The 19,850-nt window shown below is 44.3% G+C and overlaps 1 protein-coding gene across 5 annotated transcripts in view; it reads right to left on the bottom strand.

The window, feature by feature from the left end:
• Positions 1 to 3,277: 3,277 nt before the first annotated feature.
• The window catches only part of LOC109865083 (coiled-coil domain-containing protein 136), a 51,130-nt gene continuing 34,557 nt past the window's right edge, over positions 3,278 to 19,850 (bottom strand). For 2 of the 5 annotated variants that reach the window (XM_031798157.1, XM_031798158.1), the window contains exons 6-10: positions 13,268 to 13,379; positions 10,955 to 11,249; positions 10,502 to 10,636; positions 8,984 to 9,098; positions 3,278 to 6,629 (exon numbers count right to left, since the gene is read on the bottom strand). In XM_031798157.1, the coding sequence (XP_031654017.1) occupies positions 8,994 to 9,098; positions 10,502 to 10,636; positions 10,955 to 11,249; positions 13,268 to 13,379 (647 nt within the window). In that variant the 3' untranslated portion in view covers positions 3,278 to 6,629; positions 8,984 to 8,993. Of the gene's footprint in view, positions 6,630 to 8,983; positions 10,637 to 10,954; positions 11,250 to 13,267; positions 13,380 to 19,850 lie in introns of all 5 variants that reach the window. The other 3 variants (XR_004204277.1, XR_004204276.1, XM_031798159.1) reach the window with 3 other exon arrangements.

Here is a 19,850-nt window from a genome sequence, read left to right as displayed (position 1 = left end):
GGAAGGACATTCCTGAAAACACCTGAAATGTCTACATTAACTAGTAATCACTGCTTACAGCTCCTTCAGAAACTATTCACACCCCTTGACTTTTTGCACAATTTGTTCTGTTACAAAGTGGGATTAAAATAGATTTAATTGTCTTTTTTTTGGTCAAAAATCTACACAAAATACTCTGTAATGTCAAAATAGAAATCAAATTCTAATATATGTATAAAACAAAATAAAAAAATAAAACCACACTAATATATCTTTAGATAAATAATCACACCCCTGAGTCAATAGATGTTAGAATTACCTTTGGCACCTTTGGCTGTGAGTCTTTCTGGGTAAGTCTCTAAGAGCTTTCCACACCTGGATTGTCCAGCATTTGCCCATTATTCTTTTCAACATTCTTCAAGCTCTGTCAAGTTGGTTGTTGGGCATTGCCAGACAAACATTTTCAGGTCTTTTCAAGCAGATTTAAGTCAAAACTGTAACTCGGCCACTCAGGTACATTCACTCTCTTCTTGGTAAGCAACTCCATTGTAGATTTAGCCATGTGTTTTAGGTTAACGTCCTTCTGAAAGGTGAATTCATCTCCCGGTGTCTGATGGAAAGCAGACTGAACCAAGTTTTCCTCTAGGATTTTGCCGATGCTCAGCTCCATTCCATTTATTTTTTGGTCCTGAAAAACTCCCTAGTCCTTAATGATTACAAGCATACCTATAACAGAGACATAATCATTCAATCATTTGTTTTGGCACTATCCATATCTAGCTTGTTTTCGGTCGCAGGTTCAGGAATGGCTGAAGAATTGCAACATTTACCTGGCGTTAACTCTGCATTTAGCACTGCTGGGTGATCTGAAAGGCCATAATCAATTGATCAATGATATAATATTACTCTTACTAAAAAAAAAATTTTTTTTCATTTACAATCTGTAGAAGCTATGAGAATAGAAAAGTTCCGAACTGTTGTGAAACATCATAGCACATTTGAGAAAATATATGGCAAATAGAAATCCCAAAATGGATGGTGTTCATAGATAGATGGGAGGGGTTGAGGGTAGCTGAAGGATAGGACTAAAGACAAACAAAAGATAACTCATGTAAAATATACTGTATCCATAGAATGTATATAGTATGTGTAAGCTGGAAGTAGAAGCCTAAGTGTTGTCCATTAGTTTACTCCAATTAGGGGAAGGGTGATAGGGATAGGGGAAATAATAAAGGAAAATATATATAGTGAACAAAAATATGAATACAACATGCAACAATTTCATATGAGGATATCAGTCAATTGAAATATATGAATTAGGGTGGGCCTGGGAGGGCATAAGCTCACTCATTTGGGAGCCAGGCTCAGCCAATCAGAATTACTTTTTTTCCACAAAAGGGTGTTATTACAGACAGAAATACTCCTCAGTTTCATCAACTTTCCAAGTGGCTGGTCTCAGACGATCTTGCAAATGAAGAAGCGGGATGTGGAGGTCCTGGGCTGGTGTGGATACACGTGGTCTGCGGTTGTGAGGCCGGTTGGACGTATTGTCAAATTCTCTAAAACGACATTGGAGGCACTTCTGGTAGAGAAATGAACATTCAGTTCTCTGGCAACAGCTCTGGTGGACATTCCTGCAGTCAGCCTGCCAATTGCACACTCCCTCAAAACCTAAGACATCTGTGGTATTGTTTTGTGTGACAAAACTGCACACTTTAGAGTGGCCTTTTATTGTCCCCAGCACAAGGTAAACCTATGTAACGATCATGCTTTTTAATCATCTTCTTGATATGCCACATCTTACCTTATCAAAGGAGAAATGTTCACTAACAGGGATGTAAACAAATTTGTGCACAAAATTGGAGAGAAATATGCTTTTTGTGCATATTTCAGCTCATGAAACATGGGACCAACACTTTACATGTTGTGTTTATATTTTCGTTCAGTATAAAAATATATATATACAGTACCAGTCAAAAGTTTGAACACACCTACTCATTCCAGGGCTTTTCTTTAGTTTTTCTATTTTCTATATTTTAGAATAATAGACGTCAAAACTATCAAATAACACATATGGAATCATGTAGTAACCAAAAAAGTGTTAAACAAATCAAAATATATTTTATATTTGAAATTCTTCAGTAACCATCCTTTGCCTTGATGACAGCTTTGCACACTCCGGGTTAGGGAAGGGTTTGGCCGGGGGGGGCTTTACTTCGCTCATCGTGCTCTAGCTACTCCTTGTGGCAGGCCAGGGGCCTGCAGGCTGACCTTGTCTTCAGTTGACCGGTGTTTCCTCCGACACATTGGTGCAGCTGGCTTCTGGGTTAAGCAGGCGGGTGTTAAGAAGCGCGGTTTAGCGGGTTTTGGAGGACGCATGACTCGACCTATGCCTCCCGAACCCATTGGGGAGTTGCAGCGATGACACAAGATCAAAATTGGGGAGGAAAGGGGGTAAATAATTATTACAAAACTAATAAAATGTTAAGCACTATTATTACACACAGACGAAGTCCAATCAACTTATGTGACTTGTGAAGCACATTTTTATTTAGGCTTGCCATAACAAAGGTGTTGAATACTTATTGACTTCAGACATTTCAGCTGTGAATTTTTTATAAATGTGTAAAAAAATATATAAAAAATAATAACAACTCCACTTGGACATTGTGGGTTATTGTGTGTAGGCCAGTGCCAAAAAGATCTCTACTTAATCCATTTTAAATTCAGGCTGTAACAAAGCAAAATGTGGAAAAAACTCAAGGGGTGTGAATACTTTCTGAAGGCACTGTACGAAAACTAAGTTACACAATGATATGTCATGTTATACGGTACACATGTAGTCTTCTCATGTAGAGTCACGTTTTCCGAATGTAGGATGCTTGGACTGGGAACCCTGCTGTATTTTGGGAATGAGCTTATATCTGGCAAAGCAGACATACTGTCCATGAGATATAATAGATCAAATGCCTGAAATGTGAACACATTGTGCAGTGTGCACAGCTAACATTATGCGCTGGAACTATATATATAAAACCCCTGGAGGAGGGAGAGACAGTTAAGCACCCAGAGGGGTGTGATAGGGTTGCAGGGGGCTACAATGCAGGGAGTGTTGATCATCTTTCCTCTTTACGCTGTTCCTTTGGAACCTCCTCTCTGACCTATGTCAACAGGTCAGTCCCACAGCGAATAAAGATCGGACTGAACTATCTACAGCTTGTAGTCTGCAATTCGCTTAGAAATTGACAGACAGAGAGAGACAGAGACAGAGACAGAGAGAAAGAGAGAGAGACAGATAGAATGAGGATAAACTACTTTTATTTCTCAGTTCATTTACAAAATGTACAGACTATTTACCAAAATACTCACAATATTCTCATTAAAAGCCCATTGAGACATTGACTGACAAGGTGCTGTAGTAGAGACTATGGCAACATCGGATTCAGCGCTGCATAAAAGAGACATTGACAGTAGCCATGTCACACAGACCCAGACAGAGAGACATACAGAACGAGCTGCAGCTTTACATAAGGTCACAGGGTCAAACTTCACATCATCACATACAGTGAGCAGTAGCCAGTTTCTAGTTAAGAGCACAGGTTGTTTTGACATGTAGAATAGTTTCCGTAATGTGTCTCGCCTTTACTGTTTAAGCTTCCATGCTGGAATAGAAGCAGGGTAGAAAAAAAAGGACACTGTCAGTGGATTTTACAGTATTTGAAGCACAGCAGAAAAGTGAAGATAAATACCCGAACAATCTATACACATTGTAGAGACCAGACAATCGAAGAAGAAAAGTAGAATAGAGTAGAGTGCGATAGAATAGAAGGGACTGTATGAAACCAAAGTGATAATATTAATAGTGACAAACCAGTAAAGTAGTAAATCAACTAAGAGAGACTGACATAGTTAGAACAAAAATCACAAATGATTCTGATTAGTCATGCATGAAGACAGTCACAATGGATTGGCTGAAATGACTGTCACTACAGGAACTAGATCTACCCATCAATAGGCATGCAAGTTGTTTACTAAGCCTAGCATGCAATAGCTATACATGTTACTGTCTCACACATATACACTATTCATGCACTGGCTGTGTTCAGTCAATTCAAAAAGAACCCTCTACTCAATCTAGAACTGCTCTCAATCAACAAACCATGTTATTAAACTGTGAAAAACTATTTCCTATTTACAGCACAATACAAATACCACATTTTTTTCCAAAACTACAGATATCGTTTTCACATACACTGTAGCATGCATTTACCTACCAATGAGGTCTTATATTGTCTCTGCACTGTGGAAAAAATATTCTATGCATAGCCTATAAGCATTCATGTTTTTCAGTACACCTCAGTGTTCAATTGCCCATCACACAGTTATGACTGTGAAACATGTATTGAAACTAATATTATATACTTATAGTAGTAATTTATTGATTCATAGCACAAACTAGAAGCACTAATTACCTATACATATTTATAATGCTATAACTCTACAATGGGATATTGGAATACAGAAGAATATTGGCTAAGCACGCTTTCAATGTCTTGTCACCTACACACCCATGGAATTAAGCGAATTAGCTCGCCTACATACATATATGAAACAAGCCAACTAACTGTCAGTCATGACAGCACACTACGAATCCAGGCACCAGCTATAACGCTTACTGCATTCTGTACACGTTTCTCACAAACGATCCTCTAGAAAATAAAACATTTATGGTGAGATTGCTCTCTCAGTCATAGTCGTTGTGTGTTCTTGGACAAAGACCATTTAACTTTAAAATAACCGTCCCACCTCCAATGCAAAGCGCATTTCTGACTTTTTGCTCCACAGGTCACGCAAAGGAGTTTAAATGATTTGCCTTGCTATGTATTTACACGGTAGCTAAATCATGCCAAAGGTAGAGTAAGAGTCAAAAAGTATTCTCGGTGCACTCCGTAGGTGCCGAAACGGCAGAGTAAAGGTTAGACGTCTTCTCCATGACAACAGTGTGACCTCGCTGTTGTTAAGTCAATCTATCATTGGAATGTGTTGTGTCAAGTTTACAGCAATGACATTGAAAAGTTCCCATGCAGAACCTGTGACTAAACTGTGTGCTTCGTGCCAACAAAGAAAAGGGCATCATCGTTAGAGAACATAGATATCAGCGATTAGAACGCAAGCGGTACAAGACGAAAAGACTAGGTAAGAGAACACACCCAAAATACGCATCTTGGAATACAATGGTCCACATTTCATCACTGGCTCCACTTTTCATTTTGGTGGCCTATATTGATTGTTTGTCATTTTTCAGAATGTGACGATTAATATTTTAAAAAAGAACGCAAAACATTTAAACACAAATGTCTATTTACAAAAACAACTCTCTGTTTCAAATAACGAGCCTTGTTCAATTCTGTTTCTAAGCATAACCAAACACAGTGGAATCAGTCATTAAATAACTCCTCAGTCTTGGGGACAAATTGTTCCTACGGCTACAAAAATAGATATCTAGCTGGAAATCATTTGGACTGTCAAATTGAATACCCCAAGTTGCATGTATGATAGTATTGTTAATCTGTATAGATGTGTATAGTGGTTGTGGTTCCATACACATACAGATATAACCAATAACCAATAAGGAGAAAGTGCAGAGAGTGAGAGAGAGTGACAGATGCAGACGAGAGAGAGAAAGGACCATTTACCAAGGAGACAAACATCCAATACATCAAACTCACATAATCAAACACTCCTCCACACAACTTCATTTAAACGTAAAAAGAGCATGCCACAACAGAAACAGAAGGAAAAGTGTTAAGATAGTCAATTGTGAGCCGTAAAGACACGCAAAGTGCAGCAGAGACATTCGCATTGGCAATGTTCAAAGTGATTCAAAAGGAGGGGTAGGGTCTGGGAAAAGACCACATGCCCATTAGAAAGAGAAACATCTTATCAGTGACTCAATATGTGCAAAGGAAACAATAAGGCATGAGCTTTTCACAATTCAACCTTTACAGGTTGTAAATAAACCAATCAAGCATCAACCAATCAAACAATAAACCAATCAACCATCAACCAATCAACCAATAAACCATCAACCAATCAATCAATAAATGCTCAGACATGTTCTGTACTAAATTGTGTCTTTCCATTGACGCCCATGCAGACACAGTACTGCCACAAACTCCGAGGCAGTCACCTTTATATCATGCTGTTCCCTTAAACTCGTAAGTGTATCTAAAGAAGTGTAGAGAGAAGAGTAGTAGAGAGGGAAACCGATTGAGTCAAACTGAAGGACTTTAAAGAGAGAAACAAGATATTGCAGTCCTTATCGTTAGAGTGGCTTAAACAGGTATATGTATTTCTCCTTGAGTAATGTATGGGACTACTTCCTTGTTGTGTTGTATTTCCTGGTGAAAATGTTTTTGATGTAGTCCTCCTTGGAAGATGCATCGAGGAGGAGATTTGACAGGGGCATCATGAGATAGGGGCATGGCATTGCCTGTGTTGCCATGGGCAACCGGCACAGTCATTTCCTGTACAGTGACTTCCTTTCTGTGTAGTCCTCAGGTAAATGCTCTAGAAAGGCTGGGGACTATCAGGACTACAAGCGCTGCCACGGCAACCACCGCCACCAGGTTCCAGCCTCCCTCGCTCTCCTGGTGGCAAGAGGACAGAGGACAGGGTTCAAAGGTCACAGAGGTTATTCATTCACAATAAGGACAGCTCAGGTTTTAGCACACATACCGTATCAGCTCCTCGAGTTTGGTCAGAGTAGTTCAAACAACCACTTCGCTTTGTATACATGTTGGACACATCCATTTTCTCAACACACACATTGGACACATCCATTTCCTCAACACACACATTGGACAAAGGAATCTTTTGTGCCTTACAGCCCAGTAATTTACAGCATTGGGATACAGACCCACACAACCAACCAACACACTCCTATGCGAGAAGAGAGAAGACTTGAGTGGTGTTGGGCATTGTTGGCCACAGTATCTCTCTGTGTGTGTGTGTGTGTGTGTGTGTGTGTGTGTGTGTGTGTGTGTGTGTGTGTGTGTGTGTGTGTGTGTGTGTGTGTGTGTGTGTGTGTGTGTGTGTGTGTGTGTGTGTGTGTGTGTGTGTGTGTGTGTGTGTGTGTGTGTGCGTGCGTGTGTGTGTGTGAGAGAGAGAGAGAGAGAGAGGGAAAGAGAAAGCGAGCGAGAGAGAGAGAGCAAGAGAGAGTAAGAGTAAGAGAGAGAGAGTAAGAGTAAGAGAGAGAGAGAGAGAGAGAGAGAGAGAGAGATATTTAGCAGTGATGTCTCCCTGGAGCCCAGTAAGAGGATCCCCTATAAGTGTGGTGTAGTGTGCAGAAAGCTTCTCGCCCACACACACACACACAACTCGTAGCCATGTCATCCTAAAATGGACGCCTGACCCTCTCATTAAAGTTTCAGAACCCTTACTCACATCAGGCTACAATAAAATACAAACACTCCAACTCAGGCTAAATGTCCCAAGGTAAATAGCCAAACCTCATTCGAAATGTCCCAAGGTAAATAGCCAAACCTCATTCTAAATGTTCCAAGCTAAATAGCCATACCTCATTCTAAATATCCCAAGGTAAATAACCATACCTCATTCTAAATATCCCAAGGTAAATAGCCATACCTCATTCTAAATGTCCCAAGCTAAATAGCCATACCTCATTCTACATTTCCCAAGATAAATAACCATACCTCATTCTAAATCTCCAAAGGTAAATAGATATACCTCATTCTAAATGCCTAAAGCTACATAACTCAATCTACTGTAAATAGTCATGATTGAATGTCCATTGCAAAATAGCCTACCCCATCCTGAAGTATGTAACATACTTCCAGGTTGGCCCAAACCCCTGTCAGCGAATTCTGTCAGGGGTCATATGAGAGAGAGGGGTGGGGGGGGGCAGAAAGGGCTATGCCTCACTGCAGGCTGACCACAACACAGCATTCAGCCGGCTGGAGGTTGGAGGGAGAGAAGGTTTCTCTAAACCCCAGTTCCCTGGCTCCCTGGCTGCTGTCCCGCCTGTGGAGGTCAGGCAGCAGTGGTGGGTGTTGACATCAGCGCTGTGTCATCCATCTTGGCTCTAGTGGTAATCTCTGCACAGTCCCAATGGAGACATGAAAGGAGTCGCGTGTCACTGTGTTTCTCTCGGCTAAGTGTGACGGACCACTCAAATAAAAGCCAACTTTCTTCTCTCTCCTTTTCATTTCTCTCTTACTAGCAGCTTTTCAAGTGTGGCGTCCGCTTGGCTGTTCCAAGCCAAGTTCTTAATATTCTTAGAATCGGAGTCATTCCATTCAGTAGAGTCATTGTAAACACAGTGAATGGTGCATTTGGAGACTGGGTGAGACTGAGTCATTGGACTGTCTGCCTCAGTGACTCTGCTAACTCTAAGGTTGACGGCCCACCTTCAGAGGAACGAAGCCGACCACCCGGGTACATTTTGAGCCAGTTTACCCCAACGAGAGCCAAGTTGCTGATTTCCGTCAAGTATTTTCGCAACACTCTATTACCGTTTTGGTTCTAGCCCATTTGGTGTTCATGTGGCTTTGGATGTTTATTGTTCACCATAGAGGTTGCGTTTCTAAGACAGCTTGAGTTTGATTGACAGATCAAGAGAAACGTGATTCTTAGAGGGGCATATTACATTGTAAGACATGGGTCTACTACACTGTAATAGCTGGTCTTGCCAGCACAAGCTTATGCTTGAATCAGAGTCTTTATGTCAGTGGAATAAGGTACCCTTCCACAACAGATCAAATACTGTCAGAACATTTAACTACTAACAGGAACCATGCGTTCTGGCCCTATACTGTACATTTTCAATCTACAGTATATCTGTGTGTGCAGTATTCTACATTCAGGCACACCCACAGCCAGCGGCTGAATAATCTGCATCTACAACAGACATTCAGCCTCTCTGAGAGGAAATAAGAGTTGACTATATTTGAGTCTTCTAGATAAAGAATGGGCATGCTCATACCTGGTCCCCTCTAGGACGCCAGCTCCTCCCACCAGCACCATATCAGGGCCATTATTACAATCATTCCTATGAAGGGGATGGAGAGAACAGGGGGCTCAGACGGAGGAGTGCAGTTCTGGGGAGAAAACAAGGGATCGTGGGGGCATGAGAGAGGAGGAGGGAGGTGGTGAGAGAAATCACAAATCATAATAAAGAGAGGCAAAAATGAAAGAATTACATGTGGAGAGATAGATGAAGAGACAACAGATAAATATATGTACATAAAACATCATGAGGTGATTGAGAGGTAGATAAATGGGATGACAGGCAGATAGACAGGTAGAGAGACCAATAGACAACGACAGAGAGGGTGAGTGACAGAGAGGTCAGAACGAAAGAAATAAAGAGATAGGCAGATTGTAAAAACCATATTGCACAACATTTTGTAGGGTGGTTATGGTAAACAGATTTGACCATATGAATGTGAATGTGTTTATAAATAGGAGTTTTCAACAAAACACAGCCATGGAAACGATGAAGGGAGGGGAGAAACAGAAAGAGCATGCCATTAGAGCACATCAAAGATGGTTAAAGACAAGATGAACAACTTGTGTAATGATTCCATCTTGTCATTTAAAGATCTCTGCCCATACTGAAAAGTGCTGCCTGTCACTCAAACGGTCACTCAGACAGAGAGAACCCTGGGAGTTGTAGGCAGCCCAGCAGTGCGGGTGAGGGGGTTTAGTCACAAGATAAACTACAACTATGGAGGACAGGTGAGTGACATGAACTACTGTGGTACTCAGGCTGGATGGTCTAATTCCAAATCCTTGATAAGGAGACCACGTACACCCAATCAAATCATCAAGGGTGGAGTGGCTGGCTTATAAGCGCACATTTGAACACTATAATAACATGTGGGTTGATTTGTCATTTTTGTTATTCAGTTTTCAACAAAACTCTGATTCAGCACTTCCTGGTTTTGATGGCATCAGACAGGAAGAGAAAGAAGATATGGACCGGGTTGTTTAGGTGGACACGGGGACAGACACTGGACAGGGCGACAGGACGCAGAGACACACCGCCATTGAAGCAATGCATGTTGAGAAAAGGGCGGAAGAAGCCAGGGACCAAAGTCGAGGACACAAGAATAACTGACTACACCACTGGAGGCAGAAAGAGGACGAGAGACAAGTCACGATTCCATGAGACATAGCTGTTTGACTGAGCTGTTGTTACTGACCCACATGCACACAGTACAGACAGACAGACAGACTTGATGCTTGAGGAGAATGGGTTAGTTAGCACACAGTTACTCAAGTGTACTGTAAATACAGGTGTGTATGTGTATAGGTGTGTCATCTCGTTCTCTTCTACTTACCTCATAACTAGCTCCTTCACCACCATAACCCTTCTTATAGCACATGTGTTGTGCCCCCTTATAGTAACACTTGTTTTCACCAACTCATACATAGAAGAGGCCATCTTTTGTCGGCCATTGTTACCAAAGTTACCTCCCTCCGACCGCTGACCTCTCACCTGTGACTTCTTGCCGCCAAGCCTCTCTAGCTCCGCCCTATAGTGATGCAGTTCCTGCTCCAGCTCAACCCTCTCCTTCTGGCTGCAGTCAAATAGCCCCTGCAGGTCCGCAAGCTCCCCCTTCAACCCCTCACACTGGGAGACAGACAGACAGACAGACAGACAGACAGACAGACAGACAGACAGACAGACAGACAGACAGACAGACAGACAGACAGACAGACAGACAGACAGACAGACAGACAGACAGACAGACAGACAGACAGACAGACAGACAGACAGACAGACAGACAGACAGACAGACAGAGAGACAGACAGAGAGACAGAGAGACAGAGAGACAGAGAGACAGAGAGACAGAGAGACAGAGAGACAGAGAAAGAGAGATCATTTCCATTATCACATTTGGCTTATAAGACTTGTATGTGGGTGTGTGAGAGCATCTGTGTCCATACTTGTCTCTGTACTTGCGAGGCCCTCTCTTCAGCCAGTTTGAGCTGGTCTCGTAGGGAGAAGGCTTCAGAGGGTCCCCCGTTCCAGTTGGTGATAGGCTTGCCATCGAACGAGATGTTCTTCTGGATGGAGGCATCCACCAAGCGCCCACCTTGCCCAGTCTGGGTCTGCCCACCCTGGGTCTGAGACAGGGTCATGTAGCCTCCAGCCTTCACTGATTCCTCATCCTGCCCAACACCCTCATCCTTCTGGTCCTCATCCCCCTCCCCTCTCAAGGCCAGGTAGACATCATTGGAGCTGTCATCCAGAGAGATCATTCAATGTATTAGCAATTTATAAGCATCATTCATCTGTATGTGTGTGTGTGTGTTTGCTGTGGTGTTGTTGAAATCCGCAGTGCAGTGCAGTACTCGTCCCATTACTGATTCCCTCTCAGCATAATTTATTCACTGTGAGAAAGTTATATCGTGGGCCAACCATAACTCTCACAGAGTTTAAACATATTTAACTCTGTCCCCTGGGCCAACCACAACTCTCCCAGAGTTTAAACATTCATGACATAACACCTTATATGGTCAGATCACGCCATTACACCACAGAGTACTTTGCTAAAACAAAACCACACATTCTGTGAACCGGTAGAGTGAACATAAATAATTGAAGCTTAAAAATTGATGAGCGCGACAAGTCTAGAGTGCATTGAAGTAACTACTGTATTCAGTGTGATGTATTACAGTGCAACACTGTGAAGAACCTACCACACCTCTCTCTCATTCTGGGAAAACATGAGTCACTGCTTCTGCCAATGAGTCTGAGATTCTTTCTCTGAGGCTAACATTGGATAAATGTGTTGTGTTTTTCATTCGAGCAGGTCTGGGTTGGAAAAGGGACTTGAGAATGAATTCAATGAAATGTCCATCCTAATACGATGTCACCACAAACCTAGATCCCGAAAATAAACATGTTATCTTTCAAAAACAGGAAATAAACTACGTCAGGATACAGTACATACATACACAGGCTGCATCCTTACTAGTCTATGCATCCTGGAATACAACATTGTTGTTTCCTAAGGCCTCACCCACATTAAACAATCACTTCAAAGGGGACGAGAGAGGCTAGGGTCTAGGGGGTGAAATGGAACCAGACCTAAGTATGCTCTTGCAGTAAGACTGTTAATTTCCCACAGTGCTCTGCTGTGCTATTGCCGCCTGCTATACACAGTATAACCACCTCAATATCAGGTCTGTATGCATGGAGCTCAAATGGAGATGTTCTCCTGTGTCTCGGTATCCCCTACGATCAGAGTGGGGACACCAGAGAGCAGAGAGTGGAGGGTTTATAGGGAACTGTGTCAAATCAAATCAAATCAAATTAATTTATATAGCCCTTCGTACATCAGCTGATATCTCAAAGTGCTGTACAGAAACCCAGCCTAAAACCCCAAACAGCAAGCAATGCAGGTGTAGAAGCATGTTATGTAAGAAGACAGAGTATTGAGCTCTTTGACAACGTGCCACTGTCAGCCGCAGGACATTAGCCCTCTGGATGGGTGTGTGTACCATGGAGAGATCGGCTATGAAATAGTGTGTTTGTGTGTCTGTCTGTGTGTATGTGTGTTGGGGAGAGGTCAGTGTCTGTGTGTTGGAGGTACTGGCCTATGGTTGGAGGTAGGAGGTAGACTGCACATTTTCTAATAGATAGCCTCTTCCTTTCAGTTGTGAGTTTTTCATATTCACCAGTAGACTCATCTACTGTGAGTCATCTTCACTGGGCTGTGTGTGTGTGTTCATCTGATTATAGCCTGTTGTTGACTGTTTGTTAATAAACAGGTGTTGCCGTGTTGTGCTGTCCGCATTATAGGGTTAAGAAACATCTGGTGTACTCTCAGGTGCACAATCACACGCATGCACACAGACCCAGACACACTTAATGCACGCACACAGACACAGACACACACACACACAAATACACACATAGGCCTCCTAGTTATGTTAGAGGGTGTATACAGAAGATCAAAGAATAAATGTCTCGGAAATACAGAGAGAGATGGAGGAGACAAAGGCTTTAACAATTCAGAAGGCATATACTCCTGTTTACCTGTGTGATCTTGTCTTGTCTGTGGACTGACAGATTGTTTTTGTTACATCAGACCCCAGACAAAAAGTTATGATAGATTATCTACAGACAATAAACAGACAGTAGGTTTGTAGAGCACATAGGAGGGATTTTACTGCAATGTGGGGGTCTCCAGACATAGAGAGGCTGTGACTGATTGGTCGTCATCTTGATCGACAGGCGGCTCGGCCACTCACCCGGCTCGCTGTAGCTGCTGCAGTTTGAGGCTCAGCTGTTTGTTTTCGTCCTTCAGGGTCTGACACTCGTCTGAAATCGTATGACACTCCGCCGCCAGCTGGCTTACCTCACCTGGAACATACACACATTCCCAGGGTTACATTAGTGTGTGGTGTTTTGTCTTGGGTGTGTGTGTGTTGGGGTGGGAAAGTTGACGCACTGAACCATGTGAACAATAAGTAGTCATGGTAATAGATTCCACAGGAAAGGGTGTGATATGGCGAGGAAGGTAGATGAGGTTTTCAACAACATTGCGTCCACCATGGCCCTGTAACATATTAGTTTAGACATAGTCCTGACATGTGTTCTGGTGTAACAGAGTTAAGAACGTGACGTAAACTCCCCCCCCCCCACAAATAGCTTGAAATGTCAGCAAAAAAAGCTATCCAATTGGATAATTTTGTACAGCTCAATCAGTTGGTACTTGTCAAGGAGGGCGGGCAAATGTGTTTGCGAGCGGAGGTTCACTAAATCGAGACGGGTGTGGAACAGGGACAGTGGAGGAAGCTGCAGTATACTGTTAACGAAGAGGCTCAATCCTCCCCTAGACGAGGGTGGTCAATGAGTGTGGGAGAGTTGAGGAAAAACGATGAAAAGAACCAAGTAAAGCATACCTTTAAACACGACAGCGCTATAGCTCCAAAGAGCTCCTCTTACAGGTGTTATAATTAGGAATTCTGTTTGTAATGTTGCTGGGCAACGTGTGTTTGTGTGTGTATACCTAACTGTGTGTATGTGTGTGCATACCTGAACGTGTATATGTGTGTATACCTAACTGTGTGTATGTGTGTGCATACCTGAACGTGTGTACGTGTGTATACCTGAACGTGTGTACGTGTGTGTGTATACCTGAACGTGTATATGTGTGTGTATACCTGAACGTGTGTATGTGTGTGTATACCTGAACGTGTGTATGTGTGTGTATACCTGATCGTGTGTATGTGTGTGTGTATACCTGAACGTGTGTATGTGTGTGTGTATACCTGAACGTGTGTATGTGTGTGTATACCTGAACGTGTATATGTGTGTGTGTATACCTGAACGTGTGTATGTGTGTGTATACCTGAACGTGTGTATGTGTGTGTATACCTGAACGTGTGTATGTGTGTGTGTATACCTGAACGTGTGTATGTGTGTGTGTATACCTGAACGTGTGTATGTGTGTGTATACCTGAACGTGTGTATGTGTGTGTATACCTGAACATGTGTATGTGTGTGTATACCTGAACGTGTGTATGTGTGTATACCTGAACGTGTGTATGTGTGTGTATACCTGAACATGTGTATGTGTGTGTATACCTGAACGTGTGTATGTGTGTGTATACCTGAACGTGTGAACGTGTGTGTGTATACCTGAACGTGTGTATGTATGTGTATACCTGAACGTGTGTATGTGTGTGTGTATACCTGAACGTGTGTATGTGTGTGTGTATACCTGAACGTGTGTACGTGTGTGTATACCTGAACGTGTGTATGTGTGTGTGTATATCTGAACGTGTGTATGTGTGTGTATACCTGAACGTGTGTATGTGTGTGTGTATACCTGAACGTGTGTATGTGTGTGTGTATACCTGAACGTGTGTACGTGTGTGTATACCTGAACGTGTGTATGTGTGTGTGTATACCTGAACGTGTGTATGTGTGTGTATACCTGAACGTGTGTATGTGTGTGTGTATACCTGAACGTGTGTATGTGTGTGTATACCTGAACGTGTGTGTGTGTATACCTGAACGTGTGTATGTGTGTGTATACCTGAACGTGTGTACGTGTGTATACCTGAACGTGTGTTGATGTATGGCTATAATAACAGCCTACTGTGTTTATGTGACTGGGTGAGGTACAGTACACTTAGACCCACAACTGTATCTTGCTCACAATCTCATTGACCCTTTCTGAATCCCTGTTTTCCTTTACTTTTATAGTCCTAATTCTGTCTCAATACCTTCTCTCCCTCCCCCTCTCAGTTTCCTTTTCTTCCTCTCCTCTCTCTTTGGCATTAGCCCTGCTATTAGACAGGCTAATGAAAGTCATGCACAGACTGGAGATGCACGAGGATAGAGTACTGTGAACTGCCAATATAATACAGGTCACACACAGAGAGAGAGAGAGAGCCTTTGATCTAGTAACCCTGTGTTACTCATTCTGCTAGATAATATGTTATGTCATCATTATACTGAATACATAAAGTAGGGAGAGAAGAAACCAGAAGAGGTTTACAACACTGAGGAGGAATGGCCAGCTGTCTGTCTGTCTGAGTCTGTCTGTCTGTCTGTCTGTCTGTCTGTCTGTCTGTCTGTCTGTCTGTCTGTCTGAGTCTGTCTGAGTCTGTCTGTCTGTCTGTCTGAGTCTGTCTGTCTGTCTGAGTCTGTCTGTCTGTCTGTCTGAGTCTGTCTGAGTCTGTCTGTCTGTCTGTCTGTCTGTCTGTCTGTCTGTCTGTCTGTCTGTCTGTCTGTCTGTCTGTCTGTCTGTCTGTCTGTCTGTCTGTCTGTCTGTCTGTCTGTCTGTCTGTCTGTCTGTCTGTCTGAGTCTGTCTGTCTGTCTGAGTCTGTCTGTCTGAGTCTGTCTGAGTCTGTCTGTCTGTCTGTCTGTCTGTCTGTCTGTCTGTCTGTCTGTCTGTCTGTCTGTCTGTCTGTCTGTCTGTCTGTCTGTCTGTCTGTCTGTCTGTCTGTATACACACACCGCCCAGGCTCTCCTCTGAAAATAACCAATTGAAAAAAGCAGCTCTGGAAAATTGGCACTTTAATTCATTTATATCTACTATTGGGTTGGTTTTATATAGGGCAGAGTTGTTTTTCTACTTAATTAGCATTCAATTCAAATAAAGGAGTCGCAGCTGTAACAAATGAGCACATCGAGACAGAGAACACAGTAAAACTTTTAAAAGCTTTCGCCTGCTTTCTGGACTTGAGGGGTTTCAACTTGAGAGTGTTAAAAGGAGGAATCAGTTTTCAGTCTGCATCCTCCCTACAGAGGCCAAGACAGATTGTGATCCTCATTTCCTCCAACACCGTTTGTTACTCATCAGGTAGAACAATTATCTTTTATTTAGTCTGGGGAAACCCATCAAGACCAGGGTCTCATTTTCAGCATAACAATACAACAATTGTCACGCCCTGACCTTAGATATCCTTTTAATTCTCTATGTTTGGTTAGGTCAGGGTGTGACTCGGGTGGGAAAGAATATGTTTTCTATTTCTTTGTTGTTTATGCCTAGTGTGGTTCCCAATCAGAGGCAGCTGTCTATCGTTGTCTCTGATTGGGGATCACATATCAGTGATTTTGGGTTTTGTGGGATCTTGTTTTCTGTTTAGTGTCTGTGCCTGACGGAACTGTGCGCTTTCGTTTTCACTTTGGTTATTTTGTTTGAGTGTTTTTTGAAAATAAGAATTGTCACGTTCTGACCTTTATTTCCTGTGTTTTGTATTTAGTTAGTATGGTCAGGGCGTGAGTTGGGTGGGCAGTCTATGTTTGATTTTCTATGATTTGGGGTTTTCTATGTTTCGGCCTAGTATGGTTCTCAATCAGAGGCAGGTGTCATTAGTTGTCTCTGATTGAGAATCATACTTAGGTAGCCTGGGTTGCACTGTTTGTTTGTGGGTGATTGTCTATGTTGATGGCTTGTTTCAGCGAAGCTCACACAGCGTCACGGTTGTTATTTTGTTTACTACTTTGGTATAGTGTTTCAGTGTTCAGTTATTTCTTTATTAAACATTCAACATGAACACATATCACGCTGCATATTGGTCCTCCGATCCTTCTCGCCTCTCCTCTTCAGATGAAGAGGAGGACGACCGTGACAGAATCACCCACCAACCAAGGACCAAGCGGCGTGGTAAACAGCAGCGACGACAGCAGCAGCAGCAGCAACAACAGCAAAAACAGCGGCCAGCATCACAGGACTCCTGGACATGGGAGGAGATTCTAGACGGGAGAGGACCCTGGGCACAGGCTGGGGAATATCGCCGCCCCAAAGCAGAGCTGGAGACAGCGAAAGCTGAGCGGCGGCGATATGAGGAGGCAGCACGGCAGTGCGACAAGTACGAGAGGCAGCCCCCCAATTTTTTTGGGGGGGGGGCAGACGAGGTGTGGTAGTAAGCCAGGTAGCAGACCTGAGCTCACTCCTCGTGCTTATTATAAGCAGCGCATTACTGGTCAGGCACCGTGTTATGCGGTTAAGCGCACGGTGTCGCCAGTGCGTGCCCATAGCCCGGTGCGCTATAGGGCAGCCCCCCGAAAGTGCCGTGAGAGTGTGGGCATCGAGCCAGGGCGTATGGTGCCTGCTCAGCGGGTCTGGTCGCCGGTATGCAGTTTTGGTCCAGGTTATCCTGCGCCGGCTCTGCGTGCTGTGTCTCCGGGGCGCTGGGAGGGTGCAGTGCGTCCTCTGCCTGCGCTCCGCTCGTGCCGGGCGAATGTGGGAGTGGAGCCTAAGGGAGAGGTGCGTGTAGTAAGCACTAGATCTCCCGTGCTTACCCACAGCCCGGTTCAACCTGTGCCTGCACTCTGGAGGGTCCGGGCTAGAGTAGTTGTCCAGCCTGGGGAAGTGGTGCCAAGGTCGCGCACCAGAGCTCCAGTGCTCCCCCACAGCCCGGTCCTTCAGGTGCCTCCTAACACCAAGCCTCCTGAGGGTCTCCCCAGCCTGGTGGTTCCTGTGGCAGCCCCACGCACCAGGCTGTCTCTCTGTCTCCTCCCTGCAGGTGGTCCCGCCTGTCCGGCGCCGCTGCCGGAGTCTCCCGCCTGTCCGGCGCCGCTGCCGGAGTCTCCCGCCTGTCCGGCGCCGCTGCCGGAGCCTCCCGCCTGTCCGACGCCGCTGCCGGAGCCTCCCGCCTGTCCGGCGCCGCTGCCGGAGCCTCCCGCCTGTCCGGCGCCGCTGCCGGAGCCTCCCGCCTGTCCTGCGCCGCTGCCGGAGCGTCCCGCCTGTCCTGCGCCGCTGCCGGAGCGTCCCGCCTGTCCGGCGCCGCTGCCGGGAGTCTCCCGCCTGTCCGGCGCCTCCCGCCTGTCCGGCGCCGCTGCCGGAGTGTCCCGCCTGTCCGGCGCCGCTGCCGGAGCCCCTCTGTCCAGAGCTTCTGCCCCTCTGTCCAGAGCAATGGTGAAGTGGGGTCCGCGTCCCGCGCCAGAGCCGCCACCGCGGACAGACGACCACCCAGACCCTCCCCTATAGGTCAAGGTTTTGCGGCCGGAGTCCGCACCTTTGGGGGGGGGTACTGTCACGTTCTGACCTTTATTTCCTGTGTTTTGTATTTAGTTAGTATGGTCAGGGCGTGAGTTGGGTGGGCAGTCTATGTTTGATTTTCTATGATTTGGGGTTTTCTATGTTTCGGCCTAGTATGGTTCTCAATCAGAGGCAGGTGTCATTAGTTGTCTCTGATTGATAATCATACTTAGGTAGCCTGGGTTGCACTGTTTGTTTGTGGGTGATTGTCTATGTTGATGGCTTGTTTCAGCGCAGCTCATATTAGCGTCACGGTTGTTATTTTGTTTACTACTTTGGTATAGTGTTTCAGTGTTCAGTTATTTCTTTATTAAACATTCAACATGAACACATATCACGCTGCATATTGGTCCTCCGATCCTTCTCGCCTCTCCTCTTCAGATGAAGAGGAGGACGACCGTGACAAGAATCATGAACACTGTCCACGCTGCGCTTTGGTCCACTCCTTTCGACGAGAGTCGTTACAACAATAGAGAAAAGATCACTCTAACCAAACTTTCAACATTACAACTTTCAACATTACAACGACAACAATCTCTTCATTCACTCAAAACAACTGCAGCTCTCATTCAACACATCTAATACTCGAGCCATAAACTACCCTGGCGGCACCAGAGAATCAAGAGGCAAGGAGTTCTGCGGCCGGTCCAACAATGGGGGGCATTAAAACTGAAAGGGGATCTACCTAGATCGATACGGACTAGCAGAACCACGAGAGAATCAACCCATCAAACTGAAACAGAGGCTGTTGGCTTTCCTCCCTCTTGTTTGAGTACACACGGTGGTGCTGTGTCATTACCATATTATCCTAACAGTATAGTGGTGACACCTTGAACTCTGCATGCGTGACTTCACCAATAACCATGAGCCTGGGATCAATAACACCAATAAATCCTCTAAACGTTGTCGAAGTGTGTTTGAATGGATACTGACATGATCTCTCTGAGGTCCATACAGAAACAGAGTGGGATCAAGACAAATCTGGCAACCCTGTAGTCACGACGATGAGTCCCCGACTCTTGTATTTACCCACAATTCTCTGCTGCGAAGAAGGCCTCTCTGCCAACTGGACCTGTTGAGTCTGTAAAAACCTGAACATTTCTAGTGTTTCTATTGGATCCGGCTTACAGTTTTAACTGGATTATACTACTGTGTTGTAATAATGGGTATACCTGACTGGGATTTTCCTCATGTCTGATTGGTTTCCATTGCTCCAGTGTTCTGTATGGAGTGGCGTACTGGTTGGGCAGGGAATGTGTGTGGAATAGTTGTGTTTTGAGTTTGTGAAAGGGATTTAAGCAGTGTTGCAGCTTGTGTGGTATTGTAGTGGTTA

This window comes from Oncorhynchus kisutch, linkage group LG19 (genome assembly GCF_002021735.2).
Source record: "Oncorhynchus kisutch isolate 150728-3 linkage group LG19, Okis_V2, whole genome shotgun sequence".
NCBI lineage: Eukaryota > Metazoa > Chordata > Actinopteri > Salmoniformes > Salmonidae > Oncorhynchus > Oncorhynchus kisutch.
This window is presented reverse-complemented; position numbering and strand designations above follow the sequence as displayed.